This window comes from Peromyscus maniculatus, chromosome 18 (assembly GCF_049852395.1).
Source record: "Peromyscus maniculatus bairdii isolate BWxNUB_F1_BW_parent chromosome 18, HU_Pman_BW_mat_3.1, whole genome shotgun sequence".
In the NCBI taxonomy this organism is placed as follows: domain Eukaryota; kingdom Metazoa; phylum Chordata; class Mammalia; order Rodentia; family Cricetidae; genus Peromyscus; species Peromyscus maniculatus.
Window position 1 is genome coordinate 16,347,648 of NC_134869.1, and position 24,182 is coordinate 16,371,829.

General features: G+C 41.8%; 1 protein-coding gene across 2 annotated transcripts in view; it reads left to right on the plus strand.

Moving 5' to 3' along the window:
- Ikbip (IKBKB interacting protein) overlaps positions 1-24,182 on the plus strand; it is a 32,385-nt gene that overhangs the window by 1,441 nt on the left and 6,762 nt on the right. The window contains exons 2-3 of one of the 2 annotated variants that reach the window (XM_006979812.4): positions 18,154-18,271; positions 20,291-24,123. In XM_006979812.4, coding sequence (XP_006979874.1) covers positions 18,154-18,271; positions 20,291-21,124 — 952 coding nt within the window. In that variant the 3' untranslated portion in view covers positions 21,125-24,123. Of the gene's footprint in view, positions 1-18,153; positions 18,272-20,290; positions 24,124-24,182 lie in introns of those variants that run through there. The other variant, XM_006979813.4, reaches the window with a different exon arrangement.

The window sequence follows — 24,182 nt, forward strand, 5'->3', positions numbered from 1 at the left end:
CAGTTAATAAAAACTTGTTAAAATGAAATGGGGATCGTTGTTCTCTTTAAAAGGAACTTTATTTAATGATGGTATTAGTATTTGTGGAATATATTAATTTTGATCTGAAAAAGAATAAATGTGTTGGATTTGCTGTTTTAAATAAACTACTCGTGCCTTAAAATGTGTGACCTTTTTTAGGTAAAGGGGGACATGGTACATTTTGGATTGGAAAAAAATATTACTGAGTTGGTTCACTCTAGGGTAGTGGTTCTCAACCCCGTTGGGGTCACATATCAGATATTTACATTACTATTCAGAACAGTTGCAAAATTACAGTTATGAAGTAGCAACAAAAATAATTTTATGGTTGGGGGGTCACCACAACATAAAGAACTATATTAAAGGGTCACGGCATTAGAAAAGTTGAGAACCTAGGGCTTAATAAAAGTGGTTTTAGCTGCTAAATTTATTAATGTAGTTCCCATTAATTAGAGAAAGCCTCATAATTCATGAAGTAAACTAGATCACAAAACATTCAGCTTTTCAGTAATTCTATTAGAGTTCAAAAAATTGTTCAATGAGGCCAGAAAATGGCTTATCTGATAAAGGCATTTGACCTGCAAAGCCAAAAGAGAGCCTGGATTCCATCACTCACACTCACACAGTGGAAGAGGAGAATTCTATTATAAAAGTTGTCCTCTGACCTCCACACATGCTCAATGAAAGACCTCTGACCCCACACATAAATAAAAATAGTAATAAGGTGGAGAGCGATTGAGAAAGGTAACCAACACCGACCTCTGACCTACACCTACACACACACACACACACACACTCAAGCTTCAAAAGGAAACTAAAAGAATCAAACTTGAGCCGGGCGGTGGTGGCGCACGCCTTTAATCCCAGCACTCGGGAGGCAGAGCCAGGCGGATCTCTGTCAGTTCGAGGCCAGCCTGGACTACCAAGTGAGTCCCAGGAGAGGCACAAAGCTACACAGAGAAACCCTGTCTTAAAAAAACAACAAAAAAAAAGAATCAAACTTGAAAAGGCATGCCTCATCTCAGCAGTTTAGTATTAGGGAATAGGTAGACAAAACATGTTACTGCTTAGAAAGATTTTTGTATAAGCTGAGCTCTGTCTTTGCAAAATGATTTTTTTTTAAATATCAAATCAAAATTATAAAGCTAGAGTATAGTTCAGTGTAAGGCATTTGTCTAATGTGCACGAGGCCTTAGGTTCTGTCCCCAGCATTACCCAAAAAAAAAAAAAAATTATACATTTTTTAAATGGGTGGAGCCTATGATTATTACAAAAACAGTTAATGGTTACTTGTTCTTGGAAAGTATTTTACCCCTAGACTGGAATACATTTATTTATTTATTTATTTATTTATTTATTTATTTATTTATATAAACTAGTTGCTGTTTTTAGCAAAATTTTTATGGTAAATTTGGGGACAAACTTTAACCTAGCAGGGTATTTGCAAGCATGTCTCAAATATTTCTCATCTCATAAAATTGCTAATGGCACACTGGAATTTTAACAGCCATTGATCTCTTTACATAACACATAGATAAGCATCTAACACATACTTCAGGATCTAGAAATTGGCCCACCAGATCTTTATTAAATACTCTACTTAGTCTATTCTGGTTGTTAAAACAAAATAAGTGTGTCATATATAAACTGCTTTTCCATCCCATACTTTGTATGATTAAGCTAATTAGGGGGCAAAGATCTCAAACCTTTGCACTGACGACAGTATATCTTCTGAAACCATTTAATGATTGGAAGCTTGTACTTGGGAAGTACAAACTACATAACAAACCTAAAAGTGTGTTACTTTCATCTTTCTCTTAAAAGTCTAGATTTATTTTCTGTCTTAGTTACTTTTCTGTTGACACAACAAAACACCATGACCAAGGCAACTTATAAAAGCATTTAATTCAGGGCTCGTGGTTCCAGAGGGTTAGTCCATGGCCATCATGGAGGGGAGCATGATGGCAAGCAGGCATGCTGCTGTAGCAGTACTGAAGTACTTAAATCTGATCCCCAGGCAAGAAGCAGAGACAGAGTGTGGGCTAACAGGGAAATGGAAAGGGCTTTGAAACCTCAAAGCTCACCCAGTGATACACCTCTTACAACAAGGCTGTAATCAGAGTTTTTCTTGGGCAGCCAGCTCACAAACAACGACATGGAGACTTCTTATTAATTATGAAAGCTTGGCTGTTAACTTAGGCTTGTTCCTAACCAGCTCTTATAACAAATTAACCCATTTATGTTAACTACGTAGCATTAGCTCTCTTCTTTCTTGCACCTCCTAGTTCCTCTCCATGTCTCCAGGTGTCTTCCTTTCTTCTTCCCAGAGTTCTCTCTGTCCCCAGAAGTCCCACCAAACCTCTTCCTGCCTGGCTGTTGGCAATTTTGCTCTTTATTAAACCAATCAGAAGGTGCCTTGGCAAAGACACATCTTCACAGTGTAAACAAATACTCCACATTTCCCCCTTTTTTTCTAAATAAAAAGAAAAGGGTTTTAACTCTAACATATTATAACTATATACAATAAGAACAATTATCAAGGGCTGGAGAGATGGCTCAGAGGTTAAGAGCACTGGCTGCTCTTCCAGAGTTCCTGAGTTCAATTCCCAGCAACCACTTGGTGGCTCACAACCATCTGTAATGAGATCTGGCATGCAGGCAGAACACTATAAAAAGAAAAAAAGAGAAAAAAACCTAATTATCAAGTAAGAATTACATTCACAATGTACTGTCCATTTGTATTTAGAAAATTTGGAGAAAGTACTCTATTATCTATCCTATCCTGGTGAGTCCAGAGTTTTATGCCTAAACCACTTTCTATCCTAACTTGTATTACCAACCTAAAAATATCTTTTTAGACCTCAAAACATTTTCTTAGATAAGCAGTTTAAGCTGTTATATCTTTCAACCTTATATGCTTTATGCCTCTTTTGTAAGTTTCTTTTCTGAATTTGGTAACAAGGAAAACTATAACTATCTAGTCTTCAACCCCATCAAAGATCCAAGAAGGAGGGCTGGAGAGATGGCTCAGTGGTTAAGAGCACCAACTGCTCTTCCAGAGGTCCTGAGTTCAATTCCCAGCAACCACACGGTGGCTCACAACCACTTGTAATGCGATCCAGTGCCCTCTTCTGGCCTGCAGGGACATATGCAGGCAGAGTACTGTATACATAATAAATAAATAAATCTAAAAAAAAAAGATCCAAGAAGGATATAATATTACCTGAATAATAGGAAATGTAGAGCAAGTAACTTCCAAAACTATAGAAAAGACAAAGACATCTAGCTCCCTAGACAGTCACTCAAGGTTCCTCTGCAATATTGTGACATCCATCTTCGGCCTACAGATCTAGACTATCTGATAGATTTTTCTGTGAAGCAGGAATTTTTAAGGACTATTCTACTTTGTCTTGGCAAAGTTTAGCAGTTGCTTTGTTTTGTGTCCTGTTTGTCCATTTTGGACAGCATACTGGAGTAGTCAAGGCAGGGACAATTTCTTGCCCAGTGGCTAACTCTGCCACAACAAAAGCAAATTCCATAAGGAGTTTCTTCAATGCCCATCATCCTTTTTTGAAGTAAATTGGTGCTGCCAGGAGGAGATGTGACTTGCTGTCCTGAAAAGCCTTAAGTTATTGAAACATCTTAAATGCCATATTCTGTAGGTCTCTGAAGTGTTTGAAGACCACCTATCTATCTAAAATATATCTCTGTTTAACCTTGAAAACATACCTAACATAACTACAAGTTTGATTATTATAGATAACTAACTACTAATCTGTATTTCTTAATTATACATTACATTTTCAAATGAGCTGCATAGGTGCATTACCTTAAACAAGAGTAGAAACATATATACAGTATAACAAAAATAACCTTAAATTTGTATCAATATATAAAAATCCATACCAATGTAAAATATTGGAGGTTAATAGTTACTTTTTAGTTTAAAGCAGATTCAATAATATACTCTTTTATCCTATTCTTTCCATCCCCCCCCCCTTTTTTTTTGAGAAAGAGATCCTTAAATCCAACCTTCCTTGCTTAGTTTCCTCTCTTACCATGACCCATAACATGTGCAACCAACCCCACTAAACCGTGACAAACATTCATAACCCACCAAATGACCAAAAATCACCCACCCCAACTCTTGGGAATGTGAATGTTGTATTCTTAAAGTTACTTTCTGGCCAGACGGTGGTGGCGCACGCCTTTAATCCCAGCACTCGGGAGGCAGAGGCAGGCAGATCTCTGTGAGTTCGAGGCCATCCTGGCCTCCAAAGCGAGTTCCAGGACAGGCGCAAAGCTACACAGAGAAACCCTGTCTCGAAAAACAACAACAACAACAACAAAATTACTTTCTGTTTTCTGGGGGCAACTGCATCTTTAGGGGACCCTGAGAAAATTGAGATAATGGTCAAGTCCTGGGAAAACTTGTAGATGTAACATTGGTTGTTTAGTCTGTGTGTAATGGGAAAGTGCAGTGCTTATCTCAAGTCCTGGCTGGAGTAGTCTATGAGGCTGGACCATCTAAGCTAGCAGCTTTGAAGTTGTTCTGGATGCAGAATTTTGAGGAACCTGTAACAGAGGCATTCTGAGAGGCTGGATCACCTGGGCTACTTGTCTTTATTGGTGTCTGGTGTTGCATGATATTTTGTTTGTGATCTAACAAATAAAACTTACCTGGAGATCAGAGGGTAGAACTAGCCACTAGTTAACCATAGAGGTCAGACAGTGGTGGCACACACCTTTGATTCCAGCACATGGGAGGCTCAAGCCTTTAATCTCAGCACTAGGGAGGTGGAGACAGGATCTCAGCCCCCATTCAGTCCAAGGATTCGTAGAGACAGGAGAGCCCCGTTTGGAATGAGGATTTTGTAGCGTATGAAGTCTCCTAGTGGCTGGCTGCTCTGCTTCTCTGATCTTTCAGCTTTCACCCTAATATCTGACTCTGGGTTTTTATTGTTAAGACTAATTAGGGTTGCACTTCAGTCTGGTCTTTTTTTTTTCCTTGAAAACACATAAACTTTTAAAAGTAACATACATATCTGCATTAACACAAGTATGAAATATGCAGTATGCACAAGTCAGTTAGAGATGATTTTTTTGTTTTATGTTTGAGCAGGTAAAAGGCATCTGTTTGGACTGCATAACCAAACCTCTATCCATGCCATATGAAAAGATGGCATGTAGTATAAGTCATGAAGATTCTATAGCCAACAATATTTATCGTGTTTCATCCAGACTCACAGCTGTTCCCATAGTAGAGGGATCAGCATATATGTCACAGGACCTGTATTCTTTCTTGGTTTCTTTTTTCATGTCTATAGCCAATGTTTTCAGGAGGTCTCCCTCAATGAAATCTGATCTTTATTAATTTTAAAGAGAACCATAACTTTTTGTTTCCTGTAGAAACAAAGGCACAACCTCTCCTCCTAAACAACATCTTTCTAGCTTTCATTTTGAAGTTAAGACATTCTTGAAATATACAGGTTGGTTTAATTTAGCAGTTTCCACAATCCAATGTCTCTCAGGAGCTTTTTTTTTTTTTTTCATTCGTTAGCATTTAAAAAATTCCAAGTCAACAAAGCATCATACAGGATCCAGATACCCTGTGTATTTCCCATCTTTCTGTGGCTTGTTCCTTTTATATTACTTTTACTCTCTCTTTAAATACTTCACTTTATTATTTTTAAACTATTTATTTATTTTTCTATGACTGTCTATACCCACTTTCTTTTCTTTCTTCAGCATCTAAGCACATTTTTAAGCATACTGTATCTGTTTAGAGGTTTTCTCAGTCTGGACCTGACTTTATTGCCTGCCTACAGAATTCTCTAACTGTGGGAGACAAACCTTGAATGACTAGGCTACTGCCTCAGAGTGGCACTGGCATCTGGCTCTGCCCACCTCAGCTCTGCGAGAGCCTAGCCTCATGTCAGCAGGTATGGGCCGGACCGTGCTTGCTGCCCCAGCTCTGGGGATTTGCTGAGTCTGAACACCAGGAGTTTTTCTGCCTAACAAGATGGCTGCTCAAGTGCCCTGCTGCACAAGAGGTCCTCCTAAAAGAGCCACACCCCTGTACACCCCTGTACACCCCTGTACACTGCACCTACCTAAGAAACCTCGGTCACCGGGAAGCCACACTAGAAAGCCATGTTCGACTCAGTGGTCTAACCTCTTTTTTTTTCTTTTCTTCTTCTTTCCTTTTTTCTTTCTTTCTTTCTTTCTTTCTTTCTTTATTTATTTATTTATTTATTTATTTTTAGCTTTCTCAGGACTTAGGTGGATATGTGTGGCCCCACATTGGGCACCATATATATTTGGACTTTCCTTTGGGCCTCCAGCTCACAAATAACGACACAGAGACTTATTAATTATGAAAGCTTGGCCTTTAGCTTGGGCTTGTTCCTAACTTGTTCTTATAACTTAAATTAACCTGTGTATATTAATCTACATTCTATTGTATGGCATTACCTTTCTTCTATCCTGTTTATCTTACCTCCTGTCTCCTCGCTGTGTCTCCTGGCATCTCCTCCCTTCTTCTTCCCAGAGTCCTCTCTGTCCCTGGAAGTCCCACTGAAAATCTTCCTACCTAGCTATTGGCCATTTAGCACTTTGTTGAACCAATCAGAAAGCACCTTGGCAAAAAAAAAAAAAAAAAAAGAAGGCACCTTGGCAAAGACATATCTTCACAGTGTAAACAAATACTCCACAATACAAGGCAACACCTCCAAATCCTTCTCAAATAGTTTCACCAACTGGTGACTAAGTATTCAGATATATGAGCCTATGGGAGCCTTTCTCATTCAAACTACCAAATCATCCTATTACCAACTTGATAGTATTGAAGATAACAGTTGCCCAAGACATGTGTTGTTTGTTTTTTGGCTCTATACTCTTTGGAGGGCCCACCACCCAGCTCCCAAATCACTCACAGAGGCTTATTCTTAATTATAAATTCTCAGCCTTAGCTGGTCTTGTTTCTAGCCAGTTTTCCTTAACTTTAATTATCCCATCTACCTTGTGCCTCTGGGCTTTTCCCATTCTTTTACTTCTGTAAATCTTACTCTTACTCCGAGGCTGGCTGTGTAGCTGGGTGACTGGCCCTTGGAGTCCTCCTCTTTCTCTGGCTCCTTCCTTTCTCCCAGATTTCTCCCTCTATCTATTTTCTCTGTCTGCCAGCCACACATATCCTTTCTCCTGCCTTGCCATTGGCCATTCAGCTCTTTTTAGCCCATCAAGGTGTTTTAGACAGGCAAAGTAACACAAGTTTCACAGAGTTAAACAAATGCAACAAAACAAAAGTAACACACCTTAAAATAATATTCTACAACAGACATGACTTGTAATCCTTATCCGGAGAGATGGCTCAGTGGTTAAAAGTGCTTATTGCAAAGTAGCCAAGGTCAGCCAAATTCACAACCTGCCATAATTCCAGTTCCATAGAATAAAGTGCCCTCTTCTGTCTTCCACAGGCTCTACACACACCATGAACATAAACTCTTGCAAGAACATACACTGTGCCAGGCTGTGATGGTGCACACCTTTAATCCCAGCATTCTGGAGGCAGAGGCAGACAGATCTTTGAGTTTGAGGCCAGCCTGGTCTACAGAGTGAGTTCCAGGACAGCCAGGGCTACACAGAGAAAGTCTGTCTCAAAACACACACACACACACACACACACACACACACACACACACACACACACACACACACATTGTATCAGGGTTCTCTAAGGCACAGAACTGCTAGAATTAATATATATATATATTAAAGAGAGTTTGTTAGGCTGCCTTACAAATTGTGGTCTGAATAGTCCAATGGCTGTCTCACAACAGAAAGGCTGAGAATCCAGTAATTATTCAATCCATGAGGCTAGCTATCTCAATAGTTCAAATCGGGCACTGGAGCCCTGGAGAACTCCTGGAGAGGTGCTGATCTTCAGTCTACATTGGAATCCTGAAGAAGGTGAATTTAATATCAGCTTCAGCAACAGGACAGTGAGAGTGAGGACAAGCAGGCAAAAAGCAAAAGTTTCCATCTTCCGTGACCTTGTATGTGGACTGCCACCAGAAGGAGTGGCCCAGATTTAGAGTGGGTCATCCTGTTTCAAATAATCTGATTAAGAAAACCCCTCACGCCGGTTGTCAGTGGTGCACGCCTTTAATCCCAGCACTCAGGAGACAGAGCCAGATGGATCTCTGTGAGTTCGAGACCAACCTGGGCTGCAGAGTGAGTTCCAGGACAGGCAACAAAGCTACACAGAGAAACCCTGTGGGGAGGGGACCCCTCACAGGAGTGCCAGAAGCTTGGGCTGATTCCAGATATAGGAAAGCTGGCAATCAAAACTAGCTATCATACACATAACACAAATAACAGTGTGCTTTCAGAAAGTTAAAATGTTAGAATTTAGGAAGGTGAAGTGGCTCAGGGGTATTTACCACCAAGCCTGGTAAGTACAATCTGGGGCTCACATGGGGGAAGGAAAGAATCAACATCCAAGAATTCCCCTCTGACCCTCCCCTCTCACCGTGAGTGGTACACGAGACCACACATAATAAATGATTTTTCACTTTTTTTAAATGTTAGGGCTTTACTAAACAAGATACAAGCTTATTTAATTACATAAAAATTCGGGCAACCAAAAATTCCAATATGAAGATTCTCTGGAAATTTAACAGGTTATAACTTGTTTTTGTAAGTCTTTAACAGTATTTATAATACAACAAGTCAAAAGCTCTTTGTATGTGGGTGCATGTGTATGTGGGTGTGATATATGTAGCTGCATGTTGTACATATATGGAGGCCAGACATCAACATCTATGCCTACCACTGTTGACCTAATTTTTTGACATATACTCTGACTGAACCCAGAACTCACCAGTTGGCCAATGATCCTCTGGTCTCTAACCCTCTCTTCCCATGCACTGGGGTTAGACACCTGGCTTTTGGTTTGATTTGGTTTGGTATTTTTTTGTTTTTTTCTTTGAGGTGGGATTTCTCTTTGTAACAGTCCTGGCTGTCCTGGAACTCACTTGGTAGCCCAGGCTGGCCTCGAACTCACAGAGATCCGCCTGCCTCTGCCTCCTGAGTGCTGGGATTAAAGGCATGCGCCACCACTGCCTGGCACGGTGTATGTGTGTATGTTCTTGCAAGAGTTTATGTTCCTGTGTGTGTGTATCTGTGTGTGTGTGTCTGTGTGTTTGTGTCTGTGTGTGTGGAAGACAGAAGAGGGCACTTTATTCCATGGAACTGGAATTATAGCAGGTTGTGAGTTGCCAGCACCTGGCTTCACAGCTGGCTTTTTTTTTTTTTCTTTTTTTTCTGAGACAGGGTTTCTCTGTGTAGCTTTGCGCCTTTCCTGGAACTCACTCTGTAGCCCAGGTTGGCCTCAAACTCACAGAGATCCGCCTGGCTCTGCCTCCCGAGTGCTGGGATTAAAGGCGTGCGCCACCACCGCCCAGCAACATCTGGCTTTTATGAGTGTGTTGGAGATATGAACTCAAGTCCACATGCTTGAGGAGTAAGCACTTTGCCCACTGAACCATCTTCCCAGGTCCTCAACAGCTCTTTTTTGTTTGTTTGTTTTTCAAGACAGGGTTTCTCTGTGTAGTTTTGCGCCTTTCCTGGATCTCACTCAGTAGACCAGGCTGGCCTCGAACTCACAGAGATCCGCCTGCCTCTGCCTCCCGATCGCCACTGGCCAAAAGTTAAAAAGCTCTTTTAACGAGTAATAGGACTCAGGGTTTTTTTTTCTCTCGTCCAGTATAACTTTCTCTATAAATCTTTTAAGATCTTAGATAATTTTATTTCCAGTTCTTTTGTTACTGGTGTTAGTTTCATATAAAATAAAGGGTTGTACTTTAAACACTTTCTGGGTTTTGTTGGGTGATTTGGTTTGATCTGAATTTTGGTTTTTGTTGAGATGGGGTTTCACTGTGTAGCCCTGGGTGGCCCGGAACTCACTATGTAGGCCTCCCAAGTGCTGGGTTAAAGGCATGTGTCATGCTTGGCTTTTTTTTTTTTTTTACATCCCTGACCGAAGTTTCCCCTCCCTCCTCTCCTCCCGTTCCCTCCCCCGAGTCTGCCCGCGCCCCTCAATCCATTCCTCCTTTGTTTCTGTTCAGAAAGGGGCAGGCTTCCTGTGGGTATCAACAAAGCATGGCATATCAAGTTGCAGTAAGGCTGGGCAGGGCAACCCAGTATGAGGACTAGATTCCCAAGAGCCAGCAAAAGCATTAGGGACAGTTCCTGCTCTTATTGTTAGGAGTCCCACAAGCAGACCAAGCTACACAACTGTCACACATATGTAAAGGGCCTAGGTCAGTCCCATGCAGGCTCCCTGGTTGTTGGTTCAGACTCTGTGAGTTCCTTCCACACACACAGACACACACTCTGTGAGCCCAAGCTAGTTGTTTCTGTGAAGGGTTTTTTGTGGTGTCCTTGACCCCCTGGCTGCTACAGCCCTTCCTTCCTCTCTTCAGCAGGGTTCCCCAAGCTGAATCTAATGTTTGGCTGTGGGTCTCTATCTTTCCTATCAGTTACTGGATGGATGAAGGCTCTCTGGTGACAATTGGGGTAGTCACCAACCTGATGACAGGAGATGGCCAGTTCCCGCTATATATCCACTATCACTAGGAGTCTTAGCTGGGGTCACCCTTGTAGATTCCCTTGCACCAGGTTTCTGCCTGACCCCCAAATGCCCCCCATATCACAACATCGCTTTCAGTACTCTCCCCTCCCCATCCACCCTCCAACCCAACCCCTCAAGTTCCCATGCCCACCTGCCCCCAGTCTACCTAGGAGATCTCTTCTATTTCCCCTTCCCAGGGAAATCCATGTATCCCTCTTTGGGCCCTTCTTGTTACCTAGCCTCTCTGAGGCTATGGATTGTAGCATGGTTGTCCTTTACAGTTAATTTCCACTTATAAGTAAGTACATACCATATGTGTCTTTCTGAGTCTGGGTTACCTCATTCAAGATGATTTTTTTCTAGTTCCATCCATTTGCCTTCAAATTTCCTGATGTCGTTGTTTTCAACAGCTGAGTAATATTCCATTGTTTAAATGTACCACATTTCCTTTATCCATTCTTCAGTTGAGGGACATCTAGGTTGTTTCCAGGTTCTGGCTATTATGAATAATGCTGCTATGAACATAATTGAGCAAGTGTCCTTGTGGTATGATTGAGCATCCTTTGGGTATATGCCCAAGAGTGGTATGGCTGGGTCTTGAGGTAGATTGATTGTAACCCAGTCTAACCTCAAACACATGGCAGTCCTTCTACTTCTTCCTCCAGGTACTGGGATTACAGACATGGGCCACCACACCCAACCTTTCCCTGGTTTTAAATAATAGAATATAGTCAATGTTTCCTTAAATATTAGGTAGCTGTAGATGGTATGAAACAATGTTAAATGGGCATTGACCCTAATAGTGATCCTATAATGAACCATAACTGCTTGCTATGATTATCTGCTCCTTTTCATTAAGTTGGAAGAGGCATAGAAATCCTTTAGATATAAGTCCTCAGTCAGCTGTTGCCACCGTGTAAGGTCTCACTCAGAGGTTGCGCTATGTACCATTCATTAACATGGGGTCCTAAATTTATTTAAGGCCTTGATAGACTTCAATAGATGTGAAGGAGTGAGAAAGATTGCTTTTCGAAAGTCTATACTAAAAGCCAATTAACTTTGTAGGTCTCTTTCCCTACATCTAACACTTAAGACTTTACCTATGTGATGGTGAAGAAGGTCTGAAACAATGTTCTGCTCCCATAGAGACCTACAAATGATCAGATACATCTATCCCTGCTTCATTTATCAAACCAACCCTCTTGTCCAGCTTAGTGTCCAGCTTAAGGCTTCGACCAAGTGCAAACATAAGGGAGTCATACTCCTTTAAACAGACAGCCATTGGCATGTAGGAGAGATGGAAAGTGTTGTTGGTTGGTTTTTCACTCTTTTGGCTCTTCTGGTGGCCTGCCACTCAGCTCCCAAATAAATACACACCCAGAGTCTGATTCTTTCTTATGAATGCCCAGCCTTAGCTTGGCTTATTTCTAGTCAGCTTTTCTTAAATTATCTCATTTACCTTTCACCTCTGGGCTTTTATCTTTCTCTATTCTGTATACCTTTCTTCTTACTCTGTGACTTGCTGTCTGTGGCTGGCTCCTGATCTCCTCCCTTCTCCTGCCTTGCTATTGGCTCTTCAGCTCTTTTATAGACCAATCAGGTGTTTTAGGCAGGCACAGTAACACAGCTTCACAGATTTAAACAAATGCAACATAAAAGAATACAGCACATCTTTGCTTCATTAAACAAATATTCCACCGCATAAACAAATGTGACACATCTTCAACTAATATTCTCCAACAGGAAAGTGCATTAAAGGGTCCAAAAGAAAGGACAAAGGAGCATTCACTGGCCTAGCATCCGCAGCACCCTGAGTTTCACCCTCAGTACCACAAAGGGAAGAAGCTAGGGCAGAAATAAGAAATAGATGCCAAGGTCCTTAGTGATTTGTTCCACTGTAGCATTGTTCTGTGTGCTTTTCTATATATGAACCGGTTTGTTTTGTTTTTAATTTAGTGAACCAGTGATTTTTTTTACTGGGGTTACTAACAGTCGTATACTGAGAGGTTACTTACAAGGAATGATGATGATTCCAAAGCAGATCTGTCACTGAGGAGGCCACCCCAGCATAGGTGACGATTCTCAAAGCTGCAACCCTGGAGCTCGCTGCACGATTTGTGGGCCGCTCTCCAAATCTCTTTCTGTACTCGGGCTGGTCAGAATCTTCACCCCCAAGCCACTGTTTACTCCTTTTTATATTGTTGGAGGGTAGCCCCAAGAATCTTGCAAGTTCTGTTCTCTCGGATATGTGGCCTTTGACTTATTTTCTGTGGTTCATGATCACCCACCTCTTAAGGGAACGTTTCAGATCAGAGGGAAATAATTCCATACAAGAGGATCCAACTCTGTTGTCCTGCTTGGCAGCAAGTGCCTTGACCAGCCAATCTGCCTGGCTCTCCCAAACAACTTTCAGTTCAGTATTTCAGCCTGGAAGTCATTGCTCGCTGGGCCCATGGTTTGTTGGTTGTTTTTCTTGACACATTAATTCTACTTGGATCCTGTGAACATATACATTGAACTGATTACCTTTCTCCCACCCCTTTGCCCTCAGTAGTTCTTCTTGGCCAGCTTTTAATGTAGTAATTATATGAACCTGTTTTATTTCTCCAAAATCTCCATGAGATGTTATTGTCCCTACTTTCTAGATGAGGAAACATAGCAAAGATAAGCTGTTTAATTTGTCCACGGTGGTTGGTCACACAGTTAGTAAATGCAGAGCCAGTGCAGACCAACTACTTAACCTGTGTGATACGTTTGCCCCCCTTCGATATTTTTTGTTTGTTTGTTTGTTTTTCGAGACAGGGTTTCTCTGCGTAGCTTTGCGCCTTTCCTGGAGCTCACTTGGTAGCCCAGGCTGGCCTTGAACTCACAGAGATCTGCCTGCCTCTGCCTCCCGAGTGCTGTAAAGGCGTGTGCCGCCGCCGCCCGGCCCCCCTTCGATATTAATCCAAAATAAGATTGAGTTTCTGGAGCCGGGCATCGTGGCCCACACCTTCAATCCCAACACCCTGGAATCAGAGACAGGCCGATGATCTCTGTGAGTCGAAGGCCAACCTGGCCTACGTAGTGAGTTCCAGGACAGCCAGGGCTACACAGTGAGACCCTGCCTTGCAAATAAACAAACAAAAATTCTGGGACTAGAGGAACGAAGAAGATGGACGACTTAGCGGTGAAGAGAGATTGCCGCTCGTGCAGAGGAAGCAGCTCTGTTCCCAGCCTGCAGAGTGACTTACAACTGCCTGTAACTTCTGACCCCCACTTCTGGCCTCCTCATGTACCAGGGACACATGTGGTACATATACATACATACATGTGGGTAAACACTCAAACAAAAAATAAATGAAGCCGGGCAGTGGTGGCGCACGCCTTTAATCCCAGCACTCAGGAGGCAGAGCCAGGAGGATCTCTGTGAGTTCGAGGCCAGCCTGGTCTACAGAGCGAGATCCAGGACAGGCACCAAAACTACCCAGAGAAACCCTGTCTCAGATAAATAAATAAACAAATGAATGAATGAATGAATGAATGAATGAATGAATGAATGAATAAAGAGAATCTTAATACTAAAGATCCTGGAAATAGGCACCACCCCTAGTTCTGAATCGGTCCTTTCTTCTGCTTTAGTAGACTCTGATTTCAGGTCTTTGACAACCTCGTCTAAACAGGAAGACTGGGATTGCTCCTGTCAAAAGATACCTGCGACGCACTAAACAGGAATGAAACACCTTGGACAGAAACATGATGCCAGTTTAAGAACATGATTCTTCAGGGCTGAAGCAGCCCTCTCTGGGCATGCTTTCTTGACTTCTAGAAAATAAGCCATTTTCTTCCATGATTTCAAATGAGTCAGTATGTATGAAATATACACGTGTAACTGGTGTTTCCCTCTCCCCCCAGCCAGCTCCCAAATAATGACCCTGAGATTTCTTATTATGAAATTCCTAGCTAGTTCTTATAACTTAAATTAATGCATATCTTTTAATCTGTGTTCTCTTACGTGGCTCGGGTACCTTAACTGTGTACTGCCCGTGCTGGTTCCTCTGCATCTGGCTGCAGACTCCGCCTTTTTTCTTCCTCACTGTACCCAGAAGTCCCGCCCAACCTTTTGCTGCCTCGCTATTGTTGGTCAGCTTTTTATTACACCAGTCACAGCAATACACCTTCGCATAGTGTAATAGTGTACAACACTTCTTAAATCTCTGTGGTTTTGTGTGTGTGTGTGTGTGTGTGTGTGTGTGTGTGTGTGTCCATTGAGGCATAAAGTGGAGAATAAAGTGCATTGTAACTCATCAGCACTGTGTGGACCACATCTTTCTTTTCCTGCATCACCAGCACTAAGTCAGCTGTGTGCTGCTTGTATGTATGATCTACTTGTAGCAAGGGTGGCTCTTGCTTTGGTGAGAGGCTAACCTGAAGGAGAAGGAGGAGGAAAGTATCAGAGGTACTTCCACTAACCTGACACTGTGCAAAGCATTAATGCTTGACTCTGAAGTGAGAGCCAACAGTAAACAGCACGAAAACGTCCAATAAAGCCAAATGCATGGTTGCACATTCCTATAATCTCAGTACTTGGGAGGCTGGGAGGAGAAGATCCGGGGCTTCAAGAGATTAGTTAACACAGTGGTTTGAGGCCAGCCTGAGCTACATGAGACACTGCCTACAAAAAAATAAAAAGAAAGAAAAGGAAAAGGAAAAAAAAGTGCTGTAAGGCTATTTTTACTTCTTAAATCTCTGTAGTTGTGTGTGTGTGTGTGTGTGTGTGTGTGTGTGTGTGTGTGTGTGTGCGCGCGCTCGCTCGCGCGTGCTGTCTGCCTCTGGGCATCATTGCTGGGAACTGAACTGGGTCTTCTGGAATAACAGCAAGGGCTCTTTATTATAGAGCCATCTCTCCGGGCTCAGGCATTTTTATAATGGATCAACTTTTACTCAAAACCTCCTATAGTAATGTTTTTATTCTGAGTAAACTTGCTCCTCTATAGGGTAAGTTTATGGAGTAACAATGCAATAACAGCCAATTAACTAGTCATTGAAATTAACTCATTTTTATGGGTGACAGCCTATACTATGAAAGAGGAAAAAAATTAATTGAAATTCATAATACTGCAATAAATCAATTGTGGGGATGTAGCTCAGTAGTAGAACATTTTTCCAGGATGCCCCAGGACCTCGGTTTGTTCCCAGCAACAACAAAAAAGAAAAAAAAAAGATGTGGGGAGGAAAAATTGTCTAACCATCATCCATCTTTAAAAATTAGGAAAATAAGCTGGGTGTGGTGGCGCACGCCTTTAATCCCAGCACTCGGGAGGCAGAGCCAGGCGGATCTCTGCGAGTTCCAGGAAAGGTGAAAAGCTACACAGAGAAACCCTGTCTCAAAAAACAATAATAATAATAATAATAATAATAATAATAATAATAATAATAATAATAATGGAAAATAATGCTTTTTAACATGAGTTTTGTTTAAAAGTTCATATTAATACACAAAAGAGAAGTTGATCTCTACTAATTCTATAAACTGGAATTATATGCTAGACATTAACCTGCATCATCAAAAGAAATGTATTTCATCTAACTTTGTAATATTTGTTTAGCAAAAAGACAGTTTTACACAGTCTTACAAGTAGTTAACCCAGTGAGATCACTATAAGTTCAAAACACTGGCGCCTTTGAGGATACACACAGCTGCACTTTGAGAGGCCTCTCAACGCTCTGGGAAGCTGTGGAATCTCTTGTCTTTCCCTGGAAAAGTATTTATAGACTATGATTGGCAAGTGTTCCTCGGCCTGACTGCATACTCAGATTGCCTGGGAAGCTGTTAGACTAGTTAATATCCAAGCTGTATCCATGACTAATTAATTAAGAATCTCTGTAAATGGGGACCCAGTCGTGGATGGGTTAAAGCTGCCTAGTAATTGATTCCAATGTGTAGGGAAGACTTGCAGCCACTAGTATAGATTCTGTGGCTTAGGCACTTCTCATGATTCTGCTCTCTTGCTGTTTGATGACTCTGTGTACAAAAAGAGTGAACTGCCTTTTCTGAGCCTGGAGAATTGAATTAAAGCAGATAACCAAAATGATATTAACCCTAAGGCATTCCTTTTGTGCCTACTCATTTCAAATCTACAAAAATATGTTCCTTTATTGTTTCGAAAATTAGGATAAAGTGTCTGGCTACCTCAGTAAAGCATCCGATTCTTAGACATTGGGGTAGCTTTATTTTATGTGTATGAGTATTTCGCCTGCGTGTGTGTGCGTCCCATGTGTGCCTGGTGCCAGTGGAGTAAGGAGAGGGCACTGGATCCCCTGGAACTGTAGTTACAGACAGTTGTGAGCTACCATGTGGCTGCTGGGATTAAAAGCTGTATCCTCTAGAAGAGAAGCCTGGTGCTGTTAACCGCTGAGCCATCTCACCGGCCCAAGGATGGCTCTTTCTTGTTTGTTTGTTTGTTTGTTTGTTTGTTTGTTTCTGCTCTTTACTACTTCCCAGATGAAAAGAACACTCCGATTTTGTTTGCTTACATGCTGGCTTCAAAGCTGGGATCTTTGACATGTCAGATAGACACTCCTCCTACCACTGAGCTATACCCTCAGCCCTAATTTCACTTTGTGTGTGGGTGTGGGTGTGAGTGTGCATGTGCGAATGTATGGAGGCCAGAGGTCAACCTCTGTCCTCACTCCTCAGAAGCCAGCAATCTTGGGTTTTGAGACAGGGTCTCCCACTAAGATCCGGGTCTCACTGATTAGCTTAGGCTGACTGATCCTCTTTCTCCTTCCCCGGTTCCAGGATTACAAGGGTACCACCAAGCTTTTTATGTGGGTGCTAGGGGTCACACTCAGGTCCTCATGCCTACATGACAAGCCCTTTATCAACTGAGCCATCCCCCTACATCCTGAACCCTCATTTAGAATGACATCTACAGTATTCCTATGAGCATATTGTTGAGTATATCAAACGCAGAGTTTTTATAGCCTGCTTTGCATGCATATTCTACTATCACTTTGACAATGGCTCTCTTCTGTATTTTATCTCTTCATAACCTTTTTTTAAAAACAGAGTCTCATGGAGCCCCAGTTGGCCTTTGAGCCTCAACTCACTATGTAATGGAGGATGGCCTTGAACTTATGGTCCTCCTGCCCCCTCCTCCCTAAATAATACAGTTACAGGCGTGCACACCATAGTCTCAGTTTGAGGGATAATAGCTTAGTAGTGCTGGGGATTGAGATCAAAGTTTTTATTCCAAATAGTTCCACTCTGACTTCTTCTGGAATGCTTCTTTTTCATACATCTATTAGCGATGCCACTCTGCCTCCCTCCCTGAGCTGTGACCCCTGAAGAGAGGCAATGTTGAGTCAGTCTTTGCAGTGCGTTAATCCCGACCCCTTCCACACAGTCGGCACCCGAGTGGTGAAGTCGGCTCACAGACACTGCAGCAGCCACTCGAGAATGCACATCGTTCTGATCGGAAGTGAGTGACAGGCATCATCCTTTTCTCCTTCTCCAGGCTTGTATTTCAGCAATCGGAAAAGTTTGCGAAGATGGAACGCCAGTACCAGTTACTGCAGACAGAAAGCGGCGAGTTTCAAGGACTGCGGAATAAAATCAGTTTCATTTCAGACAAGGTAAACCATTTCCAGCTGGGCCTGACGGCACACACCTTTAATCCCAGCACTCGGTAGGCTGAGGCAGGCGGATCTCTGTGAGTTCAAGTCTGGCCTGGTCTACATAGCAAATTCCTGACCAGCCATGGCTCAACAAACAAACAAGTATCGTTGATCTTTAGATATGAAAATATAATATGGGGGGATTGGGGATTTAGCTCTGTGGTAGAGCGCTTGCCTAGCAAGCGCAAGGCCCTGGGTTCGGTCCTCAGCTCTGAAATATAAATATTTCATATATATATATATATATATATATATATACATATATGCCAGGCAGTAGTGGCACACACATGTAATCCCAGCACAACAAATATAAGGCATGGTCTCTTCCTGGAAGGAATTTAGAGCTATTTACCTGGCCAATTAACCAGCCCTTTGAGGCAGATTTCAGTCACATTAAGCTTCCCCACTTCACTCTCCTGACTTCTTACCTCTCCTCTGAACATTCGTTGTGTGTTGAATCTGTCATCACACTGATGTCACACTTCTGGGTTTTTTAATGGTTTGCTTATTTGTTTGTTTTTGACTCCCGTACTTCTGATTGTTAGCATTTAGAACAAACACTGCATCTTTCCTGTCTCTCTAACACCTAGAAACAGAGCTAGCTCCTAGAGGATGCTCATAGTTCTCATCAGGACCCTAGACTGTCTGATCAGAAGATCTAAAGCATCGTCTGCTCCATCCAGTTAATATTTTATCAGCAGTATCTTGCACAAGGTCTGGCAAAAGTGAACACTCACGGCACTGTATGTGGCAACCGATAATACAATAGGTACCACAAGATGTTCTGACTATTAGAACCAGGGCTGTGGAGTTGGCTTAGAAGTATTAGGAATCATCTAAGGTTTGTTTTGTTTTATTTTGTTTTGTTTTTTGAGACAGGGTTTCTCTTGTGTAGTTTTGGTGCCTGTCCTGGATCTCGCTCTGTAGTACAGGCTGGCCTCGAACTCACAGAGATACTCCTGGCTCTGCCTCCCAAATACTGGGATTAAAGGTGTGCACCACCACCGCCCAGCTAAGTTTTTTTTAAATGTTGCCCCATGATGTGCTTAGTAGTTTTCAAAGCTTAATCTGTTAAGTAGTATGTAAAATGATTTAGAGAGGACATGAATAATAGATAGTACTTCTGGGAGACTATGCTTGGGCACTGAAGTCTGGGTCAGGACTCCACCAAGTGTTTCCATATGTCTCCCCTTGTTCTAGTGTGTGCAGATTGCTTTGCTTCCTAAGTAAGCTGCTGCAGGGCCGAACTGTGCCCTCTTCAGTGTTCTCTCTCAGGACAGTGCTGCAAACACTTGAAAGCTGAATCATCATTTCTAGGTCTTTTCGTCATCTCTAAAGCTTTTATCTATGTGACGGTAGAGATTATTGAAGTCCATGGCATAGCCCTTCCAAATATCCCAGCCCATTCTAAGGAGTCCCACAGGCTTACACTGCCATTTGATGTAGCTTGTCTCAACTACTGTTATAAAAATTCATTTCTGCCTTTTTGCCATCTACTTCTAGTTCTTTGTCCACAAGAGGTTAGCAAAAATAATAATAGCAATTCAGCCAGAAACTTCCAAAATCATAGGTTTCAGAAGAGGTAGCAAATTTTACACAGTTGCACTTCTTCCCTAAAAGCCAAATAGCCATAAAAATGACATCTGCGTTACTTTCCATTGTCATGAAAAAAGAAACTCCAATATACTTCAGAAAATGTTAACATCATTTCTTTTGACTATGCCCTCATGACAAAAATATGTTGAATAACTAGGACTGTGAGTTCAAGTATACATTTTTCCAACATAGGGCTACTCTATTAAATTTGTTAAAAACTACTAATGATAAATATTTCTGTCCGTGTGATTCTGATGGACTTAGATATTTTAGGTGTCTTCGGGATTTGAACCTTGTATGTGTTATGCTTCTGATTGTTAACATGTTTCTCTAATATAAAAATGATTAAGTGGCTCGGGGTTGTTTGTGTCATAAATGCAGCTTGAGTCTACCGAAAGTATCCTGCAGGAAGCTACATCATCCATGGCTCTGATGGCCCAGTTTGAACAGGAAGTATCTGGCCTCCAAAGATCCATACAGGACATTGAGAATAGTGAAGAGATGCTCACACAAAAGATGCAAAACCTTAATGAGAAATTCCAGAACATTACAGATTTCTGGAAGAGAACTCTGGCAGAAATGAGCAATAATACAGCCACTTTCAAATCAGAAGCAAAGCATATACATTCTCAAGTAACCATGAAAATTAACTCAGCTGAGCAAGAATTGAAATTGCTCACTGACCGGCTGAGAGATTTGGAAGACAGCACCCTGCGAAATGTGAGAACAGTAAGCAGGCAAGAAGAGGAAGACCTTCTCCGAGTGCAGGCGCAGCTGAGCTCTGATTCGGAAGCAGTTGAGAGGCTGCAGGAAGCCCAGCACGCTCTCCTAGCCAGAGAGGAAGATCTGACCGGTAAACTCTCCAACTACGGACCCAAAGTTGAGGAGTGTAAGGCACATTTGCCGGCTGTGGAAAATGCGGTCCACTCCATTCTCAGAGTCTCTCAGGATCTGATGGGGACAGAAAAGAAAATGGAAGACCTGACTCTGCAGATGTTTAACATGGAAGATGACATGCTAAGGGCAGTGTCTGATATAATGGAGATGCAGAAGACCCTGGAGGGGATTCAGTACGACAACAGCATCTTAAAGATGCAGAACGAACTGGTTGTTCTGAAAGGGAAAGTTCACGATTTCATAGCCTACTCAAGTGCAAGAGAGAAGGGGACCTTGGGGAAATATGACCTAGAAAACAAGGGAGCTGGTGATTATTAGGGTCCCAGCACACTTGATGGACTGTATTATTCAGTGGAAATCAGTCAGTTCTATGTTTTTTCAGTCATTTTTCTCTGCCTCACTTCATAGAGAATAAGTGGAGTATGGTCCGTATGGAGTGTGCACATAATCACAGTTCTCTCTTTTTAAGCTCTAAAACTTATTTTGACCATTTTAAATAGAAATAGTTCTGCGGGGAGGTGGTGGTGCACACCTTTAATCCCAGCACGCAGAGCCAGCAGCAGGCAGATCTCTGAGTTCAAGGCCAGCCTGGTCTACAGGGGGAGTTCCAGGACAGCCAGGGCTACACAGAGGAACACTTTCTCAGAAAAAAAGAAAGAAAAAGAAACAGAAAGAAAGAAATAGTTCTAAAATATATATTGCTCTACTTTTTAGGCAATATATTTAATATCTACATGTTTTTCCAATAGTTAATAGACATTATTATGAATTGCAGTTTTTGGTTTTTTTCCGAGACAGGGTTTCTCTGTGTAGCTTTGGAGCCTGTCCTGGAACTCACTTGGTAGCCCATGCTGGCCTCGAACTCACAGAGATCCACCTGCCTCTGCCTCCCGAGTGCTGGGATTAAAGGCGTGCGCCACCACTGCCCGGCTTGAATTGCATGTATTATACTAGAGATATATATAGAGAGAGAGACATAGATATCTATATATAGATAACTATGGCAAATATTGAGACGGTTTACCATTTCACTGTGTGACCTGAGTTTTCCGTTTTTCAAAGCTGTGTCTGTTTCTCGTGCTTTTTCTGCCTCCTGCTCTTGCAGTCAGTTGGTAGCACACCTGCCTCTGCCAGCTTCTCACATTCAGACGACAAGTTCCTAGGAATTTCACGTCAAGTGGAAGGTAATAGGCCTGCAGGAGAGCCCGGGGCTCTTCTCTGAGGTAACGCCAGGTTCTCAGAACTATGGCGCCTGGGAAGTAGTTTCCCTTTTTGCAAAGGTTCTAAACTGTGTTACAGACACTTAGAAGTTTAACATGTGAGTAAATGTCTTCTTACTTTGTCCTCATTAATATCTTCTACTGACTGGTTATGCTTTGAAGCATGAGCGTATGGAGTGCCTTTGTGTGCCGACTTTAATTTCCAAAGCTTGAATTGTGTGTCACTGGAGTTCACTCACTACAGCTAATAGATACTTAAAATACAAATACGCAGTAAGCCTGTGCTGCTTTAAAGATAAAACAACGTAACAATAAATTGTGATGATTATGACATATTTATGTCATTATTTTACAGATTCCCCAACTTATGAAACTGTTTGTTTTACATACTGATTTTATTTTAGGCTTGGTGGCGCACACCTTTAATCCCAGCACTCAGTAGGCAAAGGCAGGCGGATCTCTGTGAGTTCAAGGCCAGCCTGGTCTACACAGTAAGACTGTGTCTCAGATGATAATAATAATATTAATAATAATAATAATAATAATAGTAATAGTAATAAGGCCAGGAGATAGCTCAGCAGGTGAAGCGCTTGCTGTGAAAGCGTGATGCTTGAGTCCACCCGGCACTGACATGAGAAGTTGGGTCCTTTAATCCCAGCCCTGGAAGGCAGAGCCAGAACGCAAATATCACATGAGAAAACTATTGAAAAATCTGTGTCTATGTATCACTCTAAGAAATTTGCCAAGCCGGGCAGTAGTGTTACATGCCTTTAATCCCAACACTCAGGAGGCAGAGGCAGGCGGATCTCTGTGAGTTTGAGGCCAGCCTGGTCTACAGAGAGAGATCCAGAACAGCCAGGGCTACACAGGGAAACCTGCTGGTGGCATGTCAGAGGAGCTTCGGATGGCAGTTGACTTCAGGGTGTCATCCCACCAGGAGTCGATCCCTGATGGGTGAATCTCGGATAGGCAAGGCCCCAAGACCACAGGCTCCAGAGTGTCTTTTGTTCTGCTGTGCCTTCACATGTTTGCTGCTGCCATCTTTCTCTGGTGTCTGGCATGGTGTGAACGGGTGTTGGGAGATCCCTGCTGCCTGTAATGTAGTGTGTTTATCTCATGGAAACATCCCGTTCTACTGGGCATTTTTTACCTGTGGATTATTATGAAGATGATTTCTCCTTAGGCTGTACTGTCTAATTGATAATAATAATGCTAGTTTAAATAGAATTTTTATGAGAAAAAATAAAACAAGGAAGTGTTATACAGCTAGAACATATAAGTTTCTATTGAGGACTCATATAGACTGTGGCTCAAGTTAATGATTAAGAAAAAAATGATTGAGTCCCAGTAGCCCAGCTAATTTAAATTATTTTAATCTTAATGTTGGGAGGTATGTTTACAGGTTTCAGAGTGCATCATAGCTGAAACAAAGCTGTAGCTGAAACTGACAGAGATCTCAAAATTGTAATCAAAGCAATTAATAAACCGTTTTGGCTATGGGAGGGCAGTAGCATAAACCCTGTCTAGAAAAAAAAACAAAAAACAAAAAAGAAATTTGCACTGGGGCTGAAGAGATGACTCAGTGGTTAAGAGCACTGGTTGTTCTTGCAGAGGACCTGGGTTTGATTCCCAGCCTTCACATGATGGCTCACAACCATCTGTAACTCGGCTTCCAGGGTATCTGGCACACTCTTTTGACTTCTGCAAACACCAGGCATGGCATGCGTGTGGTGCATGGACATATCCATATATATGTATATACAAAACATTCATATGCATAGAATAAAATAAGTGCTTTTTATTTCTTATTTATCAAAATTGTCATTGGAGAGGTCTAGATACATTTAATGAATCTTCCTTTGTTTCCCTTTTGTGTGTTTTAGAGCTTTTTATTTTATTTTTGAGACAAGGTCTCAGTATGTACCCCAATTAGTCTTAACTCACCATCTTCGTGCTTCTGCATTTCAGGTGATAGGGGTCACAGGTATATGCAATGACACAGACTTCATTTTGTTGTGCTTTTTGAAAACTGCCAATATTCTAATATACATTTTTGTATCTCTGTAATTGATAATAAATTTTATATCAATTAGCTTATACAGAGTACTGTCCATTTATTTAAAACTTTCAGCACAGATAAAGCAGTTTTACAGCTA